Source organism: Balaenoptera ricei, chromosome 20 (assembly GCF_028023285.1).
Source record: "Balaenoptera ricei isolate mBalRic1 chromosome 20, mBalRic1.hap2, whole genome shotgun sequence".
NCBI lineage: Eukaryota > Metazoa > Chordata > Mammalia > Artiodactyla > Balaenopteridae > Balaenoptera > Balaenoptera ricei.
The window spans coordinates 39,634,287-39,653,460 of NC_082658.1; the positions used below are offsets into that span (position 1 = coordinate 39,634,287).

Sequence of the window (19,174 nt, forward strand, 5' to 3'; positions counted from 1 at the left end):
ACAAATCTGTTTTTAACTAATGTCTCAATATCTCTACTGTAAGATGGGTGTTTTGTGTAAACCACCTCTTATTTATGAGGTAATTCTATCACACTTGCCAAGATGGTTTCTCTACAGAAGTTCTCAAACGTACTTTTTTATAAAACATAGTAGTGACTCGATGTTGATAAAACAGTCTTTTAGAGGATGTGATCTGAATTCACAGAATAAATGGGGTTTGAATCCCTATTCCTGTTTTTGAGGTGAAGGAATAAAAATACAGAAATGCTTCTAGTTCATCAATGTTACTAGTGAATGGCAAAGCTCTCCTGTTACATTTCCCTCCTTTTAAATTCATATGTGAACTGCTTTCTTGTTTGTTAAAAAAACAAAAACAAAAAACCCCACTGTCCACCAGGGACTTCTTTTGTTATTCAGTCATATTAAGAAACAAAGCTATCCATATGGCCATAGGGTAAGTAAGTGTGGTAAGTAGGTATTGTATTAGGGCTGAAGTAACCCATGTGGTTAAGATGTTATTCTTATGTTTTTATCAAGAAGTCAGCATATCCTTCACACCCAAATTCTAATCTCAAATTGTCTTTCTCACTTATCCCCTGCTGTATACCTAAATAACAACTATTAGCTTCACCACAGAGTTAGGAAGGTGATTTAAGGCCAAGTAAGCCTGTTTTTTAGTATTTGCAGTGGTTCTCAAAGTAGGTAACATAGTTAAGTATTTCATCCTGAATGAACAGAAACAGTTGCACTTATAATCTAGCAATATTTACTTGGGGGAGAAAAGTTACAGGTTAATGTTCTTTTGTCAGTTTGGGTGGCCATAAGGCATGAAAAGTGGTTTAACCTGTATCTGGTTGGTCACTATCCTTATTAATCCAGGTTGGTTTAATCTTTGTCTTATCAGCACTGCAAATTTGTTTTCTACCTCTACCTCGTAACTTCTACTTCCCACCACTATCTTTTTCTTGTGTGCAAACTGATAGATGGTAAAAGAGAAAATGGGCAGAGGCCTTGCATCTAAATGTAGATAATAACCAGTCCTTTGGATTTCTGTTATAGATCCATCCTCCCTTAGAGGTTTCATAGTGAGAGAGAAAGTGCCTCATTCTCTTTCCACCACCCTGCACAAATACCTGTAGGCAAACAAACCACACTCTCCAAAGCTTTTGTTGGCCTTAGTGCAAGCTTTAATCTCCCAAGTAATGGTGATTCAAGCATGAGATTCCAAAACTCTCTGGAGAAGACTAGTTATACGGGGAAATCCTTTTTTTTTTTTTTCTTTTTTTTTTTTGGCCACGCACCATGTGGGAGCCTAGTTCCCCGACCAGGGCTCAAACCCACGCCCCCTGCATTGGAAGTGCGGAGTCTTAACCACTGGACTGCCAGGGAAGTCCCAAGGAATTCTTTTCTAAGTGTTTGAGTTGGTCTTGTTTGTCACTCTATTCAAATCATCAGTGAAGCCAGCTGTTTGTAATCCATGTGAATTATTTTAATAATTCAAGAAAGTCCATGGCACTTTCCAAAAAGCAAGATCATGAACATTAAAGCTGATGGCAGGATTGTATGTATGAAGTCCACAAAGAAAAGGAATTTAAATCATCTGTTCTCAATGACTGCTAATCACACTACAGAGAATAATACAATATTAAAATATTTCATCCTCAGTAAATTAATCTTCCTTAGAAAAATCTGATTGTACAGGTAAAATATAGCATTTAGAGCTTTCATTTAAAAATACAAATTTTATGAAAAATTTCAGAATTTTTAGAATGGGAATTATAAAAGTCAATGTTAAAGAAAATTCTACTTTCAGGTAATGTGTATCTTAAAATATTACGAAAAATATTCTTTATTCCGAAAACAGTGTCAGGAAAGAATACCTGAATTCTTCTAAAACCACTAGTTCTAGTTATCCGATTGTCATTTTGGTAACATTAACAAGAAAACACATTTACAATTTAACACTGCAATCATCTGTCAAATAATTAGGATAGAATAAATGCTGCATATGCATTATGTTGAACATTACTTATATATATTTTTAAATATAGGGTTCTTTCATTTAATCTTTTGATAAGCTGGACTACACACTTGTCTTATTATAATATTCTAAAACCATTTGGAAACATTTTCCTTAACTTCCAACCCTGAAAATCCATTCTAAAGTCTTTACCAATAGTCACCGTAACCAAATAAAATTAGTGGTTTGTGGCCTTAATGTTAAGTTTAGAACTTAATATATTTGAAGGTGTGATGAAGTGGCTCCGTCTTGCCATTTGTTTATATGGTCTGAAATCACAGTTCTGCACAGCGGACATGTTTTCTCTCTGTTAAACCATAAGGTAATGCACTCTTCACAAAATATATGCTGTAAGGGAATTAAGAACTAGATTTTATAGTTGATAACATTTCAATTTTAAATCCATCACATTGCAGAGAATCATACTCTAGAGCTGAAAGGGAATTTGGAGAACACTAATCCCTTTATTTTACAAGTGAGAACAAAGTATAACATTCAAGAACACAGCGGTGTTCGTGGTAGAGGCACAAGTATTATTCTGACTTGTACTATCCATTTAACCACTTTTAATAAAATACAAGCTATCCTCAGGTGATAACTTTAAGATGAAGTATAATGACTAACAGCTTAATAAAGTCTTCGAGGGTTACTGGAATAAAGTACAGGAAAGGGCCTTATACAATCCAGTAACAAATGCTGGTATTATTCTAAAAGACTAGTATTCAATTATTAAAAATAGTCTGTTTTCCAGTCACTTTGGTATCCAGTCTGCCATTTGAATTTTTTTTTCCCCTTTATACACTCCTCTACATAAAAATCATTAGAACTAAGGGACAAGATTTAGCTAACCTACCAAACCCCTAATCACAAGTAAGAAATTAGTAGTATGTGCCCTGAATGCTACTTTCTGCTGAATAGTGTATATTTCCCTATAAGTAACATAAATGTGACTTTTGCAGGTCACAGAGAAGTGCTGTATTGAGGTTGCTTAAAAATACAGTTACCTGACAGATGAGAAGAATTGGCTTTTGAAATTCAGCTTGACATATTGAACAAATATCATCCACATCTGAACACTGTCTCTTGCTGGCAGCCACTCCGTAACTCTATAAAGACAAGAAGTTATGTTCCTACAAATTTCTTTCTTTTCTGTTCCTGAAATACATAGATGGTACTGTATTTCTCAAATCTCTAAGGAACTAGACATTTGAAAACCTCCCAAAGGATATAAACATTTCAGAGCTGAACTATGTATGCAGAACGATGCCTGGATGGATCGCATCAAGGTTAACTCACTATGTAATACATAATAGGATATTGGAAGATTGTTAGATTCACTGGATTCCCAAATAATGACAGTGCTTCAAATTCAAATGGCTTAAGAGACTAAGCGATCTGAAATATAACACAGCATTATGCAATCTATATTCATGTACTATGTGACCCAGTACTGCCAAATTGAGCCCACTTATTCCCTATGACACTGGTTCAAAAAAGTCAATCCAGAGCTTGGCTGGCTGAATGTAACTCATGTAGAGACTACTTTAGAAATAGGTTTCTGTGCTCCACACTGGAGATTGATTCAGTAGGTCCAGACATACCAGGATGTAACTCAGGAATCTAATTCTTGAAAGCTCTCAACATGAGTTCAATGTGAAGAAGGTTTGGGGACCACTGAACAGTGTCCTGCCACTAAATCTAAAAATAATTTTAATTATCATCCTTACTTATCACAAAAGTCGGAGCATTTAGTACTAAGAAAGAATGGTAAAATTTTACAGAAGAACTGTAATTGCAAAATGTCACTTGGGTAGAGTTATACTGTCAAACTGAAGAATAACACAAAGCTTTGCATTTCCTTAAGTCCTAAAAAAAGTTTCTGATCTCTTTAAGATCTTAATAACTTCCCTACCAAATTCAGTAGAATTTAGTCATTAACTAGATGTGACAAAATGTTACAAATGAGATCAGCTTTCTGTAGAAATGATGTAGAAAAGGTGGCTGAGGAAAAGAAAGAACACCCAAGTTTCAGTCATGGTAACGAGAGCAAAAGCATGACTTGACTCAGCAACCTGAAGCTGTGACCTAAACTTCTTGTTATCGAGGGTTAACAAAATCAAACTAAGACTCAAAGGATAAAAACATTGAAAATTAAGATTTTTTGAGATTGGTCATGTTAAAGATTCCAGAAACAAATTGAGATACTGATGGATGATCTTGGTGCCAATTTCCCTTCAATAAATGTCATTTAGCAGAGTACACTGCAGATATGTATGCTGACAAGCTTTTAAAATAGCACTCTTGTCTGGCACTTTGCAGACTCCCTTCAGGTGAAGACATCCTGATGATGATTGCCATTTTCAGGGCAACATTAAGGAACATGAGAATCCCAGGAATAAAACAGAGTGGACTGTGATAGTCTCTTTATGCTTCACAGAGAAAGAATATCAAAAGTATTTCAGCTCAAGCCTTACTAGATTAATTACTACAGCAAAGTGGCCAATACATAATCAACTGAATAAACTCAAAAGCTGAAGTCTCAATTTTATTGTATCTTATCTAAAGAAAGAAGTCTGGGGCTTCCCTGGTGGCGCAGTGGTTGAGAATCTGCCTGCCAATGCAGGGGACACGGGTTCAAGCCCTGGTTTGGGAAGATCCCACGTGCCGCGGAGCAACTAGGCCTGTGAGCCACAATTACTGAGCCTGCGCGTCTGGAGCCTGTGCTCCGCAACGAGAGGCCGCAATAGTGAGAGGCCCGTGCACCGCAATGAAGAGTAGACCCCAACTTGCCGCAACTAGAGAAAGCCCTCACACAGAAACGAAGACCCAACACAGCCAAAAATAAGTAAATAAATAAAATTAAAAAAACAAAAACAAAAACAAAACTGACTATAAAAAAAAAAAATTTCATCTCAAGCCTTACTAGATTAATTGCTACAGCAAAGTGGCCGATACATAATCAACTGAATAAACTCAGAAGCTGAAGTCTCAATTTTATTGTATCTTATCTAAAGAAAGAAGTCTGAATAGGATGCAGCAAAACTTAATACATTACTGTCTTCAGGAAAGGGTGCCCTGGCCAGTTAGTTTACTCCACTTTGTCGGTATAATCCTGTTTTTTTTTTTTTTTAAACATATTAGATTGGCATTCTTGTACGTCAGATTCCCCTGAGTCCTGACCACATAATTGTTAAGTACCTAATGGACTGCAAAACTGAGAATCAAACTCTGAAATCCGGTTATCACACTTACATACTGAGAACTTCTGAGGCTACTAAATACCAAATGAGCTATTTATCATTTGGGCTATGACACCCTTTTTCTGCAGTTTGTTACATCAGTAGGATCACATAATAAAGTTATAATTGACATTGGAGTCTCAATTTACTGTTAAAATTGTTTTGTTATTGTTAAATTTACTGTTATTGTCATGAACTTATTTGTGCATACAGAACTGAGTATTCGGGAAATTTTTCCAGTAAGAAAATTTCAAGGGACATGATTTTTGGTAATAAGCTTTCTTCATATACACAATAAATTATAGTATAAGCACTTTCACAGAAGCTGAATAGGAGTTAATGAAAATACACAAAGCTACTATTTGTGGATTAAAAAAAGGAAGAGAAACAAAAGTTCATAAGATTTTTAAGGGAATGTTTATAAACCCTTAAGAACGTCAAGTGATTTGTAAGTGCAAGAGGCAAACTCAAATATATAAGTACTTCATCAACTATCAGGTGGTTGTCAATGTGCAAGTTAAGAAACTTATCACAGAAACAAAACCTCTATATCATCACAGCCCCAAGTGCCAAAGTACAAGAAATTTTTCTAAAAAGCCATGTAATTATGAAATCTGCATTTGTAAAATTGCTGAACTAAAACATTTTTATAATGAAGAAAGAAAGATAAAAAGTGTTTTTTCTGATTAAAAACTACTTACTGGTCGTGTAAAAAATATTCGCAAAACCCGTCTGAAAGTTCTCAGATGTCCAAAAAAGTCCAGAAGCTGAAAGAGAAAATAATTCATTTATTCAAAGAGCCTTATCTGCTAAACTCAAGAGATCAAAGCTAATATCAAATACTGATATTAATTTTATGCTCATTGCATATCACAACTAATCATTTCATTCTAAATATATTTAAAGTCCAATTATGGAATATTTTACTCAATTTATCAATTTCAGCCAACTCTTAACCAAAATGAAGTACATCTGAATGCCCAGAATTACAATTTGGTCAAGACAAATATAAACTTAACTAAATCAAAGGCAAGGCAATTTTATCTGGTTCACATGTCCTTAACCTATTTAACGTTTCATAAAGTGATTGAGGGGAACAGGCATAGAGGGAACAGGACAAGATACTCCACTAGTTTGAGAATTATGTGTATGACAGATGCTACTGTAGGGGATGGGTACGTTCTGTTGTTCCCCTCCACCTTAGATAATCCATGCTTAGAGGTCCACTCCCCCAGTAAAATCTGAGAACCACTGGATTAAGATACCTATTTCCATTTCTCCATTTCTAAGTAGATACAGAATCTGCCATTACTTCAAACTAGTGATACGAAGATAAACTATAAAATATATAAAGAGAAAAGCAGTCATACGTAAAATATGTAAACAGTATTATATGAATCATTATAAATGATAAGATTTACTATGTTACCTACTTTTAGTATGAGGTAGAGTAAAGCCAGCAATATCCCAAGACTCCATCTAGTTACATTACCAAACTCCCCATAGCTTATAAGGTAACGAAACCAAACTGGTACGGGGACAAAAGTTCGGTAAAACTGACATAATTCTTCTAAAACCATATACCAATAACCCTAAAAAGGAAGAAAAAAGAAAACAAATAAGAGCCACTCAAGGTACTTACATGCACAGTGCAAATACTTCATATTGGGCTGAGAACATCATGGGTATATGGCACAATAACAACTATAAAATTAATCTTCATAATGGTAATGGTTATGACTTGTCGACAACCTCAACTTGGTTCTTTAGATATTACAGTTACTGGTCTGTTTTCAAAGAATTTCTAAAGAGTGACAGTGAAAATGTTTTATGTATAATAAAACATTTTGCTGATTATAAAAATTTAAAGTTTTCATTGAATATGAAAAAACACTGAATAACTGCCTAAGTCAGTTATCAATTATCAATTAATAATGCCCTGGAGGAAAACAGAAGTATAAATGTATATTTTCCCATATATGATGTGGGGACTCATTTTTAGATTATTCCAAAGCAAATATAATTGATTTTATTGGAATAGATTAATATTTAGGTTCAAGTCTTTGACCAAATAGCTGCCAGTCTGAGATAATATAGATAATTAAAATTAGGTTACTGAGCAAACTGAAAAATTATAGAAGGAATCATTTAAGCAAAGACTAAATAGCATTAATATGGTCTGCTAACATCTTTCCAATAAAACATATTACTTTCTTACCTTGGATTTAAAAGGCATGATGAAAGAAGGCACCAATAAAATAAGGCATTTTAAGCCCATGAAGAGGAATTTCAGAATGAAGTCTGTAATTCCAACAATCCAAAGTACGTCCCAGAAGCTCGAATAGTCCAAAGTAGGATTTAAAAAAATTAAGCTACCAAGAGAAAAACATCAAAACTTACCAGAGCAACATAAAAAGATAAAAGTGTCAATGGGGGTTCTAAATTTGCTACCAAATATTTTACTTTAATTTGATGTGTAAAAAATAAGAGTTTGGCAAGATGCTAGAGTTCATGTAAATAGAATGGAAGATCATTTTGCTTATTTTAAAGAGACTTTTTAGGGACTTCCCTGGTGGCGCAGTGGTTAAGAATCTGCCTGCCAACGCAGGGGACATGGGTTCAAGCCCTGGTCTGGGAAGGTCCCACATGCCGCAGAGCAGTTAAGCCTGTGAACCACAACTACTGAGCCTGTGCTCTAGAGCCCACGAGCCACAACTACTGAGCCCGCGTGCCACAACTATGGAAGCCCACATGCCTAGAGCCCATGCTCTGCAACAAAAGAAGCCACTGCGATGAGAAGCCCACGCACTGCAAGGGAAGAGCAGGCCCCGCTCACCACAACTAGAGAAAGCTTACACGCAGCAACAAAGACCCAATGCAGCCAAAAATAAATTTATAAAAAAAAACTTCTTAAATGTTTGAATTTCAAATCTTCCCTCCGTAAAGAACGAGTCTTCCTAACTTGTCATGATTGATATCTTTCTAGCCTATAATCTAAAAAACTCACAAATACTCGATATCTGCCAATCTGTCTTCAACCAACTCCAGTCAGGAGTCTAACCCCTCCTTTCCACTGAACTGTTTTTGTCAAGATCACCAACTCCCTCCCTCTTGCTAAATTCGAAGGTCACTTTTTCCCCCTCTTCTCTCCTTGAAATATTTTCTTCCTAGACTTCTGACACCACTCTCTTCTAGTTGTTCTCATATGTGACTGATGGTTCCTTTTTTTTAAAAATTTATTTATTTATTCATTTATTATTTTTGGCTGCATTCGGTCTTCGTTGCTGCGTGCAGGCTCTCTCTAGTTGCGGTGAGTGGGGGTTACTCTTTGTTGCGGTGCGCGGGCTTCTCATTGTGGTGGCTTCTCTTGTTGTGGAGCACGGGCTCTCAGTGCATGGGCTTCAGTAGTTGTGGCACACGGGCTCAGCAGTTGTGGCTCGCGGGCTCTAGAGCACAGGCTCAGTAGTTGTGGCGCACGGGCTTAGTTGCTCCGCGGCATGTGGGATCTTCCCGGATGAGGGCTCGAACCCATGTCCCCTGCGTTGGCAGGTGGATTCTTAACCACTGCGCCACCAGGGAAGTCCCTGATGGTTCCTTCTTAAGTCTCCTTTGCTGCTCCTCCTCTGGCTAATTGTGGGCATGTCCAGTCCTGGGCCCTCTCCTCTGTCTATACTTTCTTTCCCTGGTTAGTCTTGTCAAGTTCCTTGGTTTTTAAATATCAACCATATGCTGATAACACCAAAATTTACAGCACTGACCTCTACTCTGAGCTCATGACAAATATCTGTAATCACTTTAACAGTTCTACATGGCCTCTCAAACTTAACATGTTCGAAACAAAATTACTGATTTTCCCTCAAAACCAGTTCCTTCCCCAGTCTTTCCCAGCCCAGTAAATGGCACCACCATCCAGCCAGTTGCTTAGACTAAAAAAACCCAGTATCATCCTTGATTCTTCCCCCTTACCTACTCACCCAATCCAAACCGAGTGGTACTGGCTACACCTACAAACTATATCCCACATTTGTCCACATCTCTCCAACTCCACTGAAACCAGGACTTCTAATTATCTGATTAAAGCTGAAAATTCAGAACACTTCCATCTGACATGGAAACTTATCAACTACTGTCCTTTAGCAAGTCTTCTCCTTCTAGAGACAAAGATCAAGTGTTCTTATCACACATACACACAAGAAGGTAACTAAGGGAGGTGATGGATATATTAATTAGCTTGATGTGGTAATCATTTCACAATGTATACATAGATCAAAACATGTTGTATATTTTAAATATATACAGTTTTTATTTATCAAAAATAAAAAACCAAAAAAGATCACCAACAACAACCTAATGGTATTTAGTAACTACTGATTATATAAGTAAAAATTTAAGTATCAAAAATTAAGTATTTATTAAGCACTTGCTATGAGGCAAGGCACTGGGTATAAAAATGTGACTAAGTCACTTTAAGCTCTCAATCTTGGAAGGAGACAGATAGGTAAAAATTGAACTCTAAGTATGTGCAAGTAAGATACATGCAAAGTGCTATGGAGTATACGATTACATAAAAATGTGATTGTGCACTTGGACCTCTAATTACCTGTAATAAAGTGACTGAGAATGAAAGGTGTAATATAAAAGAACAGAAGATCCTGCTAAGAATACCAGTAACCAAGCACACTGAATCTTTGAGCACCTTTCCTGAAAAATAAACAATTTTATAATTTGTTACTTTGAATTATGCCAGAATTTTAAATATCATTAAACTATTTTACTTTAATGACTAATTTATTAACTTAGAACATTTTAATAGATTAATTTATCTTAATAAAAATATAGAATATTTGTTAAATTGTACATCATCACATTCTATTTTATATACCTTTAGTGAAGAAAACAAAACACATACTTAAACAGATTTTTAAAATACAAGTTTCCTCATTGTGTAACAACATTACCTATGTTTCAAAGCCAAATCTTCTACAAACTGACATAAAGGACCTACATAAATAAAAACTTTACTTCTGCAGCTTCCTATTTTTGCCTTCCCAACAAAACAGACTTTTAAAAACTGCATTTATGTTACCAGGGTTTATAAATATAATTTTAAAAATTCTCAATTCAATAAGAATTTAATAAAATAATGTTTTTAATCTCAGTTTTATAATTGTTTTAATTACTAGTTTAATTAAAAATTTTACTAGTTTTAAACCCTGAATTAAACTTTTATGGTTTGATAGGTTCTAACTACTAATTTTCAGGTCAAAATGTATGAACCTTTACACAGATATAACCCTTTAAAGTTGCCTGAAGGTGAAATTTTATAAACTAATCCTGTTTTCCCAATAATTTACATGAATAGGAATCTTTTATAATTTCTTATGGAAAAACTTCTTGGGTTTAGTTTTCTTTAAATAAGAGAAACCTAAATAAATAGTTCAATACCCATTTATTCAGTGTACGTTTTATTTAACTATTTTAAATCTTATAGTACAACAGTGAAGTTTTTAATGATGATTATTATTACTTAGTATGGTCAAACTAAAAACATGATAGCACTTGACAAATCAGATCAAATAGTGTGTTGTAAACCTTTTAATCCTTCTGTCTAGTTTTTCTTTATCAGGAACCCAATATACAAAGAAAATAAGGTGAATCAATTCAGTATTAGGACAGATCATTTATTCCAGGTCATTTAGATAACAACATTTAATGTATCATGGATGGTACATTATGTCTACTTAAATTTATCAAATAAACTATCTTATGTTTATTCCTGTTTCTCTCAAAAATGAGTATATAATTCTACAGGGAGAAACATTTAATGATTTTTTAGTTGCTGGTTATACTTACTCTTAGAAAAACCTGATTTACAATGCTTCTGTTTGCATATATAAAAGTTGTAAGCAGCCCAATTCCAAGAGAAATTCCTGTTAGAAAATAAGTTCCAGTTAATTGAAAGGGAAAAAAAAGAGCTAACACGACATGAATTTAAAGGAAGCATATACAATTTTAAAAACTAAAATAAGAAACAAATACATAGGTTAAAGTAGATTACCAATGAAGAAAGAAAATTAGCTGCATATAGTAATGAAACAGCTCAATGTTTTATTATACCCTACCTGTTATATGCTGCATAACAAGTTTGACACCCAGAATCAAAATATATGGAAGACTTTTCTGCAACCACTTGAAGAGATATCGGAATTCTGAGAAGGAGCTACTACCATGATCTCCCGACTCCATCTCGGTATCATCAGGTTGCCTTGCTTCATTGTGGGAGTGACTCCGTAAGTGACTATGTACACATCCATGGGTACAGCTGTGGACACCTGACCTTATATTTCTGGAGCTTGGATTTTCAGCACATTCTTTAGGCATGGAGTTTATCTGAATATGAACATCTCCAGAATAAAGACAGGAAGCTTCTCCTGTCAATCTTGTCTGGACACACTGGGAGGCTGAGGCATCCTCACTGCCTGCAGCTCCTGAAGGGCTGTGCAGTGGGCTACAGTTGGCTTGCATGACCCCTGAATACTTTTTCTGTGATCCAGATTTCTTTGCTTCAGGGCTCTGTCTCCTAAAAATCAAAGCGCAGAAAATATTCTAAGTGAACAGTTAAGTACAGGCAATATATTGCTCACTAGGAATAATTTATTCACTAAAGGAGAGGCTGACAGTCACAGTACATGAATTATTTCCAGGTTATCTATTGCTTATTACTAGACTCCTCCATCTTCTCCCTTTATGCGAAGGCTCTGCTGCCCTAGGCAAACTATCCTTTAGGAAACATCTGCTACCAAAAAAGTTTAGCTTCAGATGCCTCCAGTTCTCTAATGACAGAAGAAACTGGCAAAATAGTCAAAGTATGGGTGCTCAGCAGATGTTAAAAATATGAGTACTAGTAATCATACTAGAACACTTAAGTACATTTACTTTGTTCAACTGGAGCAGTTTCATCTCTGAGGTAGATTCTACATCTAATAAGAGTATTTTTTTAATGTGTGGAAAGGTTAGGAAGAAAACATCAAATCTTAACTCCTCATTAAGTATCATCATGGAGAACTAATAATAAACATTTCATTTAGGTGACCTACAAATTTCGTTTTATGCTGAAACAAATTTCGTTTTATGCTGAAACAGCTTTCCCAAAGCTAATAAAAAAGTTTCCAATAATTAATACCAAGAGTATTACCTTTTCCTGTCCCCCCACAAGGGTGTTACCTAAATACCTTTAAAATAGGAAGACATGGGGAGTCACCATGTAATTGCTAAGTGACTCTTTATTCTGAATAAGGATAATTACGTAGTCTGCACATTAAAAATGCCACCTTGGAGGGGAGGGGCGTCAGCAAAGAGAACACTGGCACGGAAAGATCCCTAAATGACGAGTGTGGGTAGCCGTCGAGGATCCAGCTGACGAAACGCAGAGCCTTTCTGCCGTTTCTGTAGGAGGAAGCTGGGGTTAACGTCAGGGCATGTTCCGTGTCATTCTATTTCATTCCCAGGTTTGGAAATTTTTTTTTTTTTTTTTTTTTTCAGTTACTGTTGGGCGGTTTGGTTTTTAGTGCCACTCACTAGAGGCTTTCACTGATGCTCCAACGCCACGGCTGCTATTTATTTCCTCCAACCTCTGAAGACCGACGCTGGACGGGAGAATTTCAGCGTCTTTTTCCACAAATAAAAACATAGAACCCTCCCGCTTTCCTCCAAGTACGAGCAAGAAAGGGGAGAAAAAGGGAAGAAAAGTAAACGCAAAGGGCTCTTCCGGAATCTCCAGGACAGATTTTTCCTCCCACGTTCGACTTTCGAGTGCCTCAGTTATTCTCCCCAGAGCCCATTTCGCCGCGGCCCCTCGCCTCCTTCGCCCGCTTCCCCCAGGCCTGACCTCTCATGACGATGAGCGCACCGAGTCCCGGGCAGCGACTGCAGAAACAGCGGGAGATGCCACCTCGAGGCCTTCAGTCAAGGCCATCACCTTCAGACCCACCGCCGCCAACTCCCGCCCAGCTCCGCGACGGCGGCGGCGGCGCGCGCGTTCCCGGACGTCCTCACGCGCGCGCGCCCCGCCCCCGCGCGACGCGCCGGGAGACTGGCTGCGACGATGGGGCGGGGCAGAGGCTGCCTGGGAGTGTTGGCTGTGAAGAGGCGGCTGCGGCCGAGAAGCCGCAGCAGGCGTCTGCGTTAAACAATAAGCGAATGTGCGTAGGTTTGTGTAACCCGCCCCACGCCGGTTAGAGGTCTGCACGTTTTGAGGTTAAAAATGTTTTAGTCTCCCGGAACCTGCCCTCGAGGGAGGAGCGTGCTGTTAGGTGCTCACCTGGTCCTGCCCCCGGCTCGCCTGGCTTCTGGAGGCTGCCCAGCGCTTTGGTCCCGCTTGGCTCGCGTCTCCCGGGGCCTGAGTTTGAGGAGCCACGTTGGCGAGGGGTCGGAGCGCCTCTGAGAGGGCTGGGCGGGACGGGAGCGTTCTGGTGTCGGCTAGCTCAGCTGACCTAGTTGTGGCTGGGCGGTGAAGTTTGAACTGAACTGGGTTTTCGTTACAATCCTAACGTTGCACTGTGAGAACCAGGCCCTGCCGAAACCTGAGGAGATTAGAATCGGAGAGAAGTGGGGGACGGTTTGGGAGGTGGGGGGGGTGGGGTTGGAAGTAAAAGTTAGAGTTTAAAAAACTTGTCGTGTATGGGGTATAGGGGACTCTGTACTATGTTCGCTATAATTGTTAACCGAAAACTGTTCTAAAATAAAAGATTTATTAAGAAAAAGTTTAAACGAAAGAAACAAAGAACCTTGCCTCTTGGTCTCTAGCCAAAATATATTCTAAATGATACTTAATTGTATTCCATGAGTCTTCCCCATTCCCACAACCACCAATAGCCTTTCTATTTTGAACCTCAGGTTTTTTACCTTTAATTTCTAGAAATTGACGTGAAGTAAGTAACTCTTGGTGGTTAGGTCTTGAAATTAAAAATCCGTGCCACGCTCGAGGTGTGCAATCTTCCCTCACTAGAGAGGATAAATTTTCATACATATACACCCATGTCATGAGTTGAATATCTAGTGGGAAAAGTGATACTTTGTCTTTTTACTGGTCACTGATTTAGAACCATTCACAACTTTGCGCAAGTTAGTTTTCTGGTGTGTGAATTTTGAGGCTTCTTAATCATGAAATTATTTGCACCTTATTTTCTCCTATTTCAGAGTACAACTGAATCCACTGTTTAACCTGAATTAACCACTTTGAGGTTGTACTTAAATCATATTAATTTTATTACCAAACCATTTCCCTTGGTTAGAAAGGCACTCCCCCAGTCCCCCCCAACCGGTGTTAGATCTGCTTCCCCTTGTTAATTGAGATATTGCAAGATATTTACTTTTTTTGTTTGTTTGTTTATGTCTCCATGAGCTTCACTAATGTAAGTCTTCCCGAGAAATTAGGCTTCTGGGTCAGTAAGTCTGTCTTAGTCTGTTTGGGCTGCAGTGAGATATAGCCTGGATGGCTTATAAACAACAAATTTATTTCTCACAGTTCAGAAGCCTGGGAAGTCCAAGATCAAGGTGTCAGCAGATTTGGTGTCTGGTGAGTTCTGCTTCCTGGTTTATAGACAATGTTGTCTCCGGCTGTGTCCTCACATGGTTGGAGAGTGGTGGAGCCCTTTGGAAACACTTTTATAGGGGCACTAATCGCCGTCATGAGGGCTCTGTCTTAATGCCTTAATCATCTACCCCCACCTGCTTATACTATCACATCGGGGGTAGAATTTCAACGTATGGATTTTGTGGGGGACACAAAAATTCTGTCTGTAGCAAAGGCTGAAGCCAAGCTCTGGGCTGTAATGAGTTTTTCAAGGAGACTTATTTGTATAATATTGATATATTGTATCATTCCAACTACAGCATGGATATTTTTATTTTAAACTTTAAAATTTATGAGAATTTAGGAAACAGAAAAAAGAGACTCAATCTCACATAATCCAGCTACCACCACAATGAGGCATCAATATGTTTTAGTACATTGATAATTTTAGTACATTTGGAAATTTAGTACATTTATGTACCTTAAATATTTTACTGAGTTTTATGACCCAGGAATCCTTTCATGTGTTTGTTGGCCTTCTGTATATCTTCTTTGGAGAAATGTCTATTTAGGTCTTCTGCCCATTTTTGGATTGGATTGTTTGTTTTTTTGATACTGAGCTGCATGAGCCGCTTGTATAATTTGGAGATCAATCCTTTGTCAGTTGCTTTGTTTGCAAATATTTTCTCCTATTCTGGGGGTTGTCTTTTCGTCTTGTTTATGTTTCCTTTGCTGTGCAAAAGCTTTTAAGTTTCAATAGGTCCCGTTTGTTTATTTTTGTTTTTATTTCCATTTCTCTGGGAGGTAGGTCAAAAAGGATCTTGCTGTGATTTATGTCATAGAGTGTTCTGCCTTTGTTTTCCTTTAAGTGTTTTATAGTGTCTGGCTTTACATTTAGGTCTTTAATCCATTTTGAGTTTATTTTTGTGTATGGTTTTAGGAAGTGTTCTAATTTCATTCTTTTACATGCAGCTGTCCAGTTTTCCCAGTACCACTTATTGAAGAGGCTGTCTTTTCTCCATTGTATATTCTTGCCTCCTTTGTCAAAGATAAGGTGACTGTATGTGCGTGGGTTTATCTCTGGGCTTTCTATCCTGTTCCATTGATCTGTATTTCTGTTTTTGTGCCAGTACCATACTGTCTTGATTACTGTAGCTTTGTAGTATAGTCTGAAGTCAGGGAGCCTGATTCCTCTAGCTCCGTTTTTCTTTCTCAAGATTGCTTTGGCTATTCAAGGTCTTTTGTGTTTCCATACAAACTGTAAAATTTTTTGTTCTACTTTTGTGAAAAATGCCATTGGTAGTTTGATATGGATTGCAATGAATCTGTAGATTGCTTTGGGTAGTATAGTCATTTTCACAATGTTGATTCTTCCAATCCAAGAACATGGTATATCTCTCCATCTGTTTGTATCATCTTTAATTTCTTTCATCAGTGTCTTATAGTTTTCTGCATACAGGTCTTTTGTCTCCTTAGGAAGGTTTGCTGCTAGGTATTTTATTCTTTTTGTTGCAGTGGTAAATGGGATTGTTTCCTTAATTTCTCTTTCATATTTTTCATCATTAATGTATAGGAATGCAAGAGATTTCTGTGCATTAATTTTGTATCCTGCTACTTTACCAAATTCATTGATTAGCTCTAGTAGTTTTCTGGTAGCATCTTTAGGATTCTTTATGTATAGGATCATGTCATCTGCAAACAGTGAGAGCTTTACTTCTTTTCTGATTTGGATTCCTTTTATTTCTTTTTCTTGTCTGATTTGCTGTGGCTGAAACTTGCAAAACTGTTGAATAGTAGTGGTGAGAGTGGGCAACCTTGTCTTGTTCCTGATCTTAGAGGAAATGGTTTCACTTTTTCACCACTGAGAATGATGTTGGCTGTGGGTTTGTCATATATGGCCTTTATTATGTTGAGGTAGGTTCCCTCTATGCCCACTTTGTGGAGAGTTTTTATCATAAATGGGTCTTGAATTTTGTCAAATGCTTTTTCTGCATCTATTGAGATGATCATATGGTTTTTATTCTTCAGTTTGTTAATATGGTGTATCACATTGATTGATTTGCATATATTGAGGAATCCTTGCATTCCTGGAATACAACCCACTTGATCATGGTGTATGATCCTTTTAATGTGCTGTTGGATTCTGTTTGCTAGTATTTTGTTGAGGATTTTTGCTCTATGTTCATCAGTGAGATTGGCCTGTAGTTTTCTTTCTTTGTGATACCTTTGTCTGGTTTTGGTATCAGGGTGATGGTGGCCTCGTAGAATGAGTTTGGGAACGTTCCTCCCTCTGCTATATTTTGGAAGAGTTTGAGAAGGATAGGTGTTAGCTGTTCTGTAAATGTTTGACAGAATTTGCCTTTGAAGCCATCTGGTCCTGGGCTTTTGTTTGTTGGAAGATTTTTTATCACAGTTTCAATTTCATTGCTTGTGATTGGTCTGTTCATATTTTCTATTTCTTCCTTTTCAGTCTCAGAAGGTTGTGCTTTTCTACGAATTTGTCCATTTCTTCCAGGTTGTCCATTTTATTGGAATATAGTTGCTTGTAGTAATGTCTCATGATCCTTTGTATTTCTACAGTGTCTGTTATTACTTCTCCCTTTTCATTTCTAGTTCTGTTGATTTGAGTCTTCTCCCTTTTTTTCTTGATGAGTCTGGCTAATGGTTTATCAATTTTGGTTATCTTCTCAAAGAACCAGCTTTTAGTTTTATTGATCTTTGATATTGTTTCCTTCATTTCTTTTTCATTTATTTCTGATCTGACCTTTATGATTTCTTTCCTTCTGCTAACTTTGGGGCTTTTTTTTCTTCTTTCTCTAATTGCTTTAGGTGTAAGGTTAGGTTGTTTATTTGAGATGTTTCTTGTTTCTTGAGGTAGGATTGTATTGCTATAAACTTCCCTCTTAGAACTGCTTTTGCTGCATCCCATAGGTTTGGGGTCGTCGTATTTTCATTGTCATTTGTTTCTAGGTATTTTTTGATTTCCTCTTTGATTTCTTCAGTGATCTCTTGGTTATTTAGTAGCATATTGTTTAGCCTCCATGTGTTTGTATTTTTTACAGTTGTTTCCTGTAATTGATTTCTAATCTCATAATGTGTGGTCAGAAAAGATACTTGGTACAATTTCAATCTTCTTAAACTTACCAGTGCTTGTTTTGTGACCCAAGATATGATCTATCCTGGAGAATGTTCCATGAACACCTGAGTAGAAGGTGTATTCTGTTGTTTTGGAATGGAATGTCCTATAAATATCAATTAAGTCTGTCTGGTCTAATGTATTTTTAAAGCTTGTGTTTCCTTATTTATTTTCATTTTGGATGATCTGTCCATTAGTGAAAGCAGGGTATTAAAGTCCCCTACTATTATTGTGTTACTATCGATTTCTCCTTTTATGGCTGTTAGCATTTGCCTTGTGTATTGAGGTGCTCCTGTGTTGGGTGCATAAATATTTACGATTGTTATAACTTCTTGTTGGATTGATCGCTTGATCACTATGTAGTGTCCTTCTTTGTCTCTTGTAATAGTCTTCATTTTAAAGTCTATTTTGTCTGATACGAGTATTGCTACTCCAGCTTTCTTTTGATTTCAGTTTGCATGGAATATCTTTTTCCATCCCCTCACTTTCAGTCTGTATGTGTCCCTAGGTCTGAAGTGGGTCTCTTGTAGACAGCATATACATGGGTCTTGTTTTTGTATCCATTCAGCCAGTCTATGTCTTTTGGTTGGAGCATTTAATCCATTTACATTTAAGGTAATTATCGATATGTATGTTCCTATTACCATTCTCTTAACTGTTTTGGGTTTGTTATTCTAGGTCTTTTCCTTCTCATGTGTTTTCTGCCTAGAGAAGTTCCTTTTGCATTTGTTGTAAAGCTGGTTTGGTGGTGCTGAATTCTCTTAACTTTTGCTTGCCTGTAAAGGTTTTAATTTCTCCGTTGAATCTGAATGAGATCCTTTTTTCTTTATTCTGCTCTGCGGCAGTTATTTCCACTATTTTATCTTCCAGGTCACTTATCTGTTCTTCTGCCTTAGTTATTCTCCCATTGATTTCTTCTAGTGTATTTTTTTTTTTTTTTTTAAGAAATATGTGCTGTGCTAGTCTTTTTTTTTTTTTTTTTTTTAACTTTTTTTTGGGGGGGTTTATTTATTTATTTATGGCTGTGTTGGGTCTTCGTCTCTGTGCGAGGGCTCTCCCCAGCTGCGGCAAGCGGGGGCCACTCCTCATCGCCGTGCGCGGGCCTCTCACTGTCGCGGCCTCTCTTGCTGCGGAGCACAGGCTCCAGACACGCAGGCTCAGTAAATTGTGGCTCACGGGCCTAGTTGCTCCGTGGCATGTGGGAT

The 19,174-nt window shown here is 37.2% G+C and overlaps 1 protein-coding gene across 2 annotated transcripts; it reads right to left on the minus strand.

The window, feature by feature from the left end:
* Positions 1-1,467: 1,467 nt before the first annotated feature.
* Positions 1,468-13,669, minus strand: RNFT1 (ring finger protein, transmembrane 1). 2 transcript variants are annotated; one of them, XM_059907690.1, is made up of 9 exons: positions 13,580-13,669; positions 11,382-11,839; positions 11,113-11,189; positions 9,860-9,960; positions 7,478-7,631; positions 6,693-6,851; positions 5,961-6,026; positions 3,025-3,126; positions 1,468-2,368 (listed from the first exon to the last, which is right to left on the minus strand). In XM_059907690.1, exons 2-9 carry the CDS (start codon positions 11,782-11,784, stop codon positions 2,234-2,236), a joined length of 1,197 nt encoding a protein of 398 aa, XP_059763673.1. In that variant the 5' UTR covers positions 11,785-11,839; positions 13,580-13,669; the 3' UTR covers positions 1,468-2,233. The 2 variants fall into 2 exon arrangements, with proteins under 2 accessions (XP_059763673.1, XP_059763672.1); XM_059907689.1 differs by lacking the exon at positions 13,580-13,669 and adding an exon at positions 13,148-13,304.
* Positions 13,670-19,174: the final 5,505 nt, after the last annotated feature.

Excerpts from the sequence above, each read along its gene's own strand:
- RNFT1 (XM_059907690.1), bottom strand. The coding sequence starts at position 11,784 with ATGCAAGCCAACTGTAGCCCACTGCACAGCCCTTCAGGAGCTGCAGGC. Across the intron at positions 9,961-11,112 it reads TAAATCAGGTTTTTCTAAGA|GAAAGGTGCTCAAAGATTCA; the intron begins GTAAGTATAACC and ends TTTATTTTTCAG. Across the intron at positions 3,127-5,960 it reads GAATATTTTTTACACGACCA|AGTTACGGAGTGGCTGCCAG; the intron begins GTAAGTAGTTTT and ends TTGTCTTTATAG.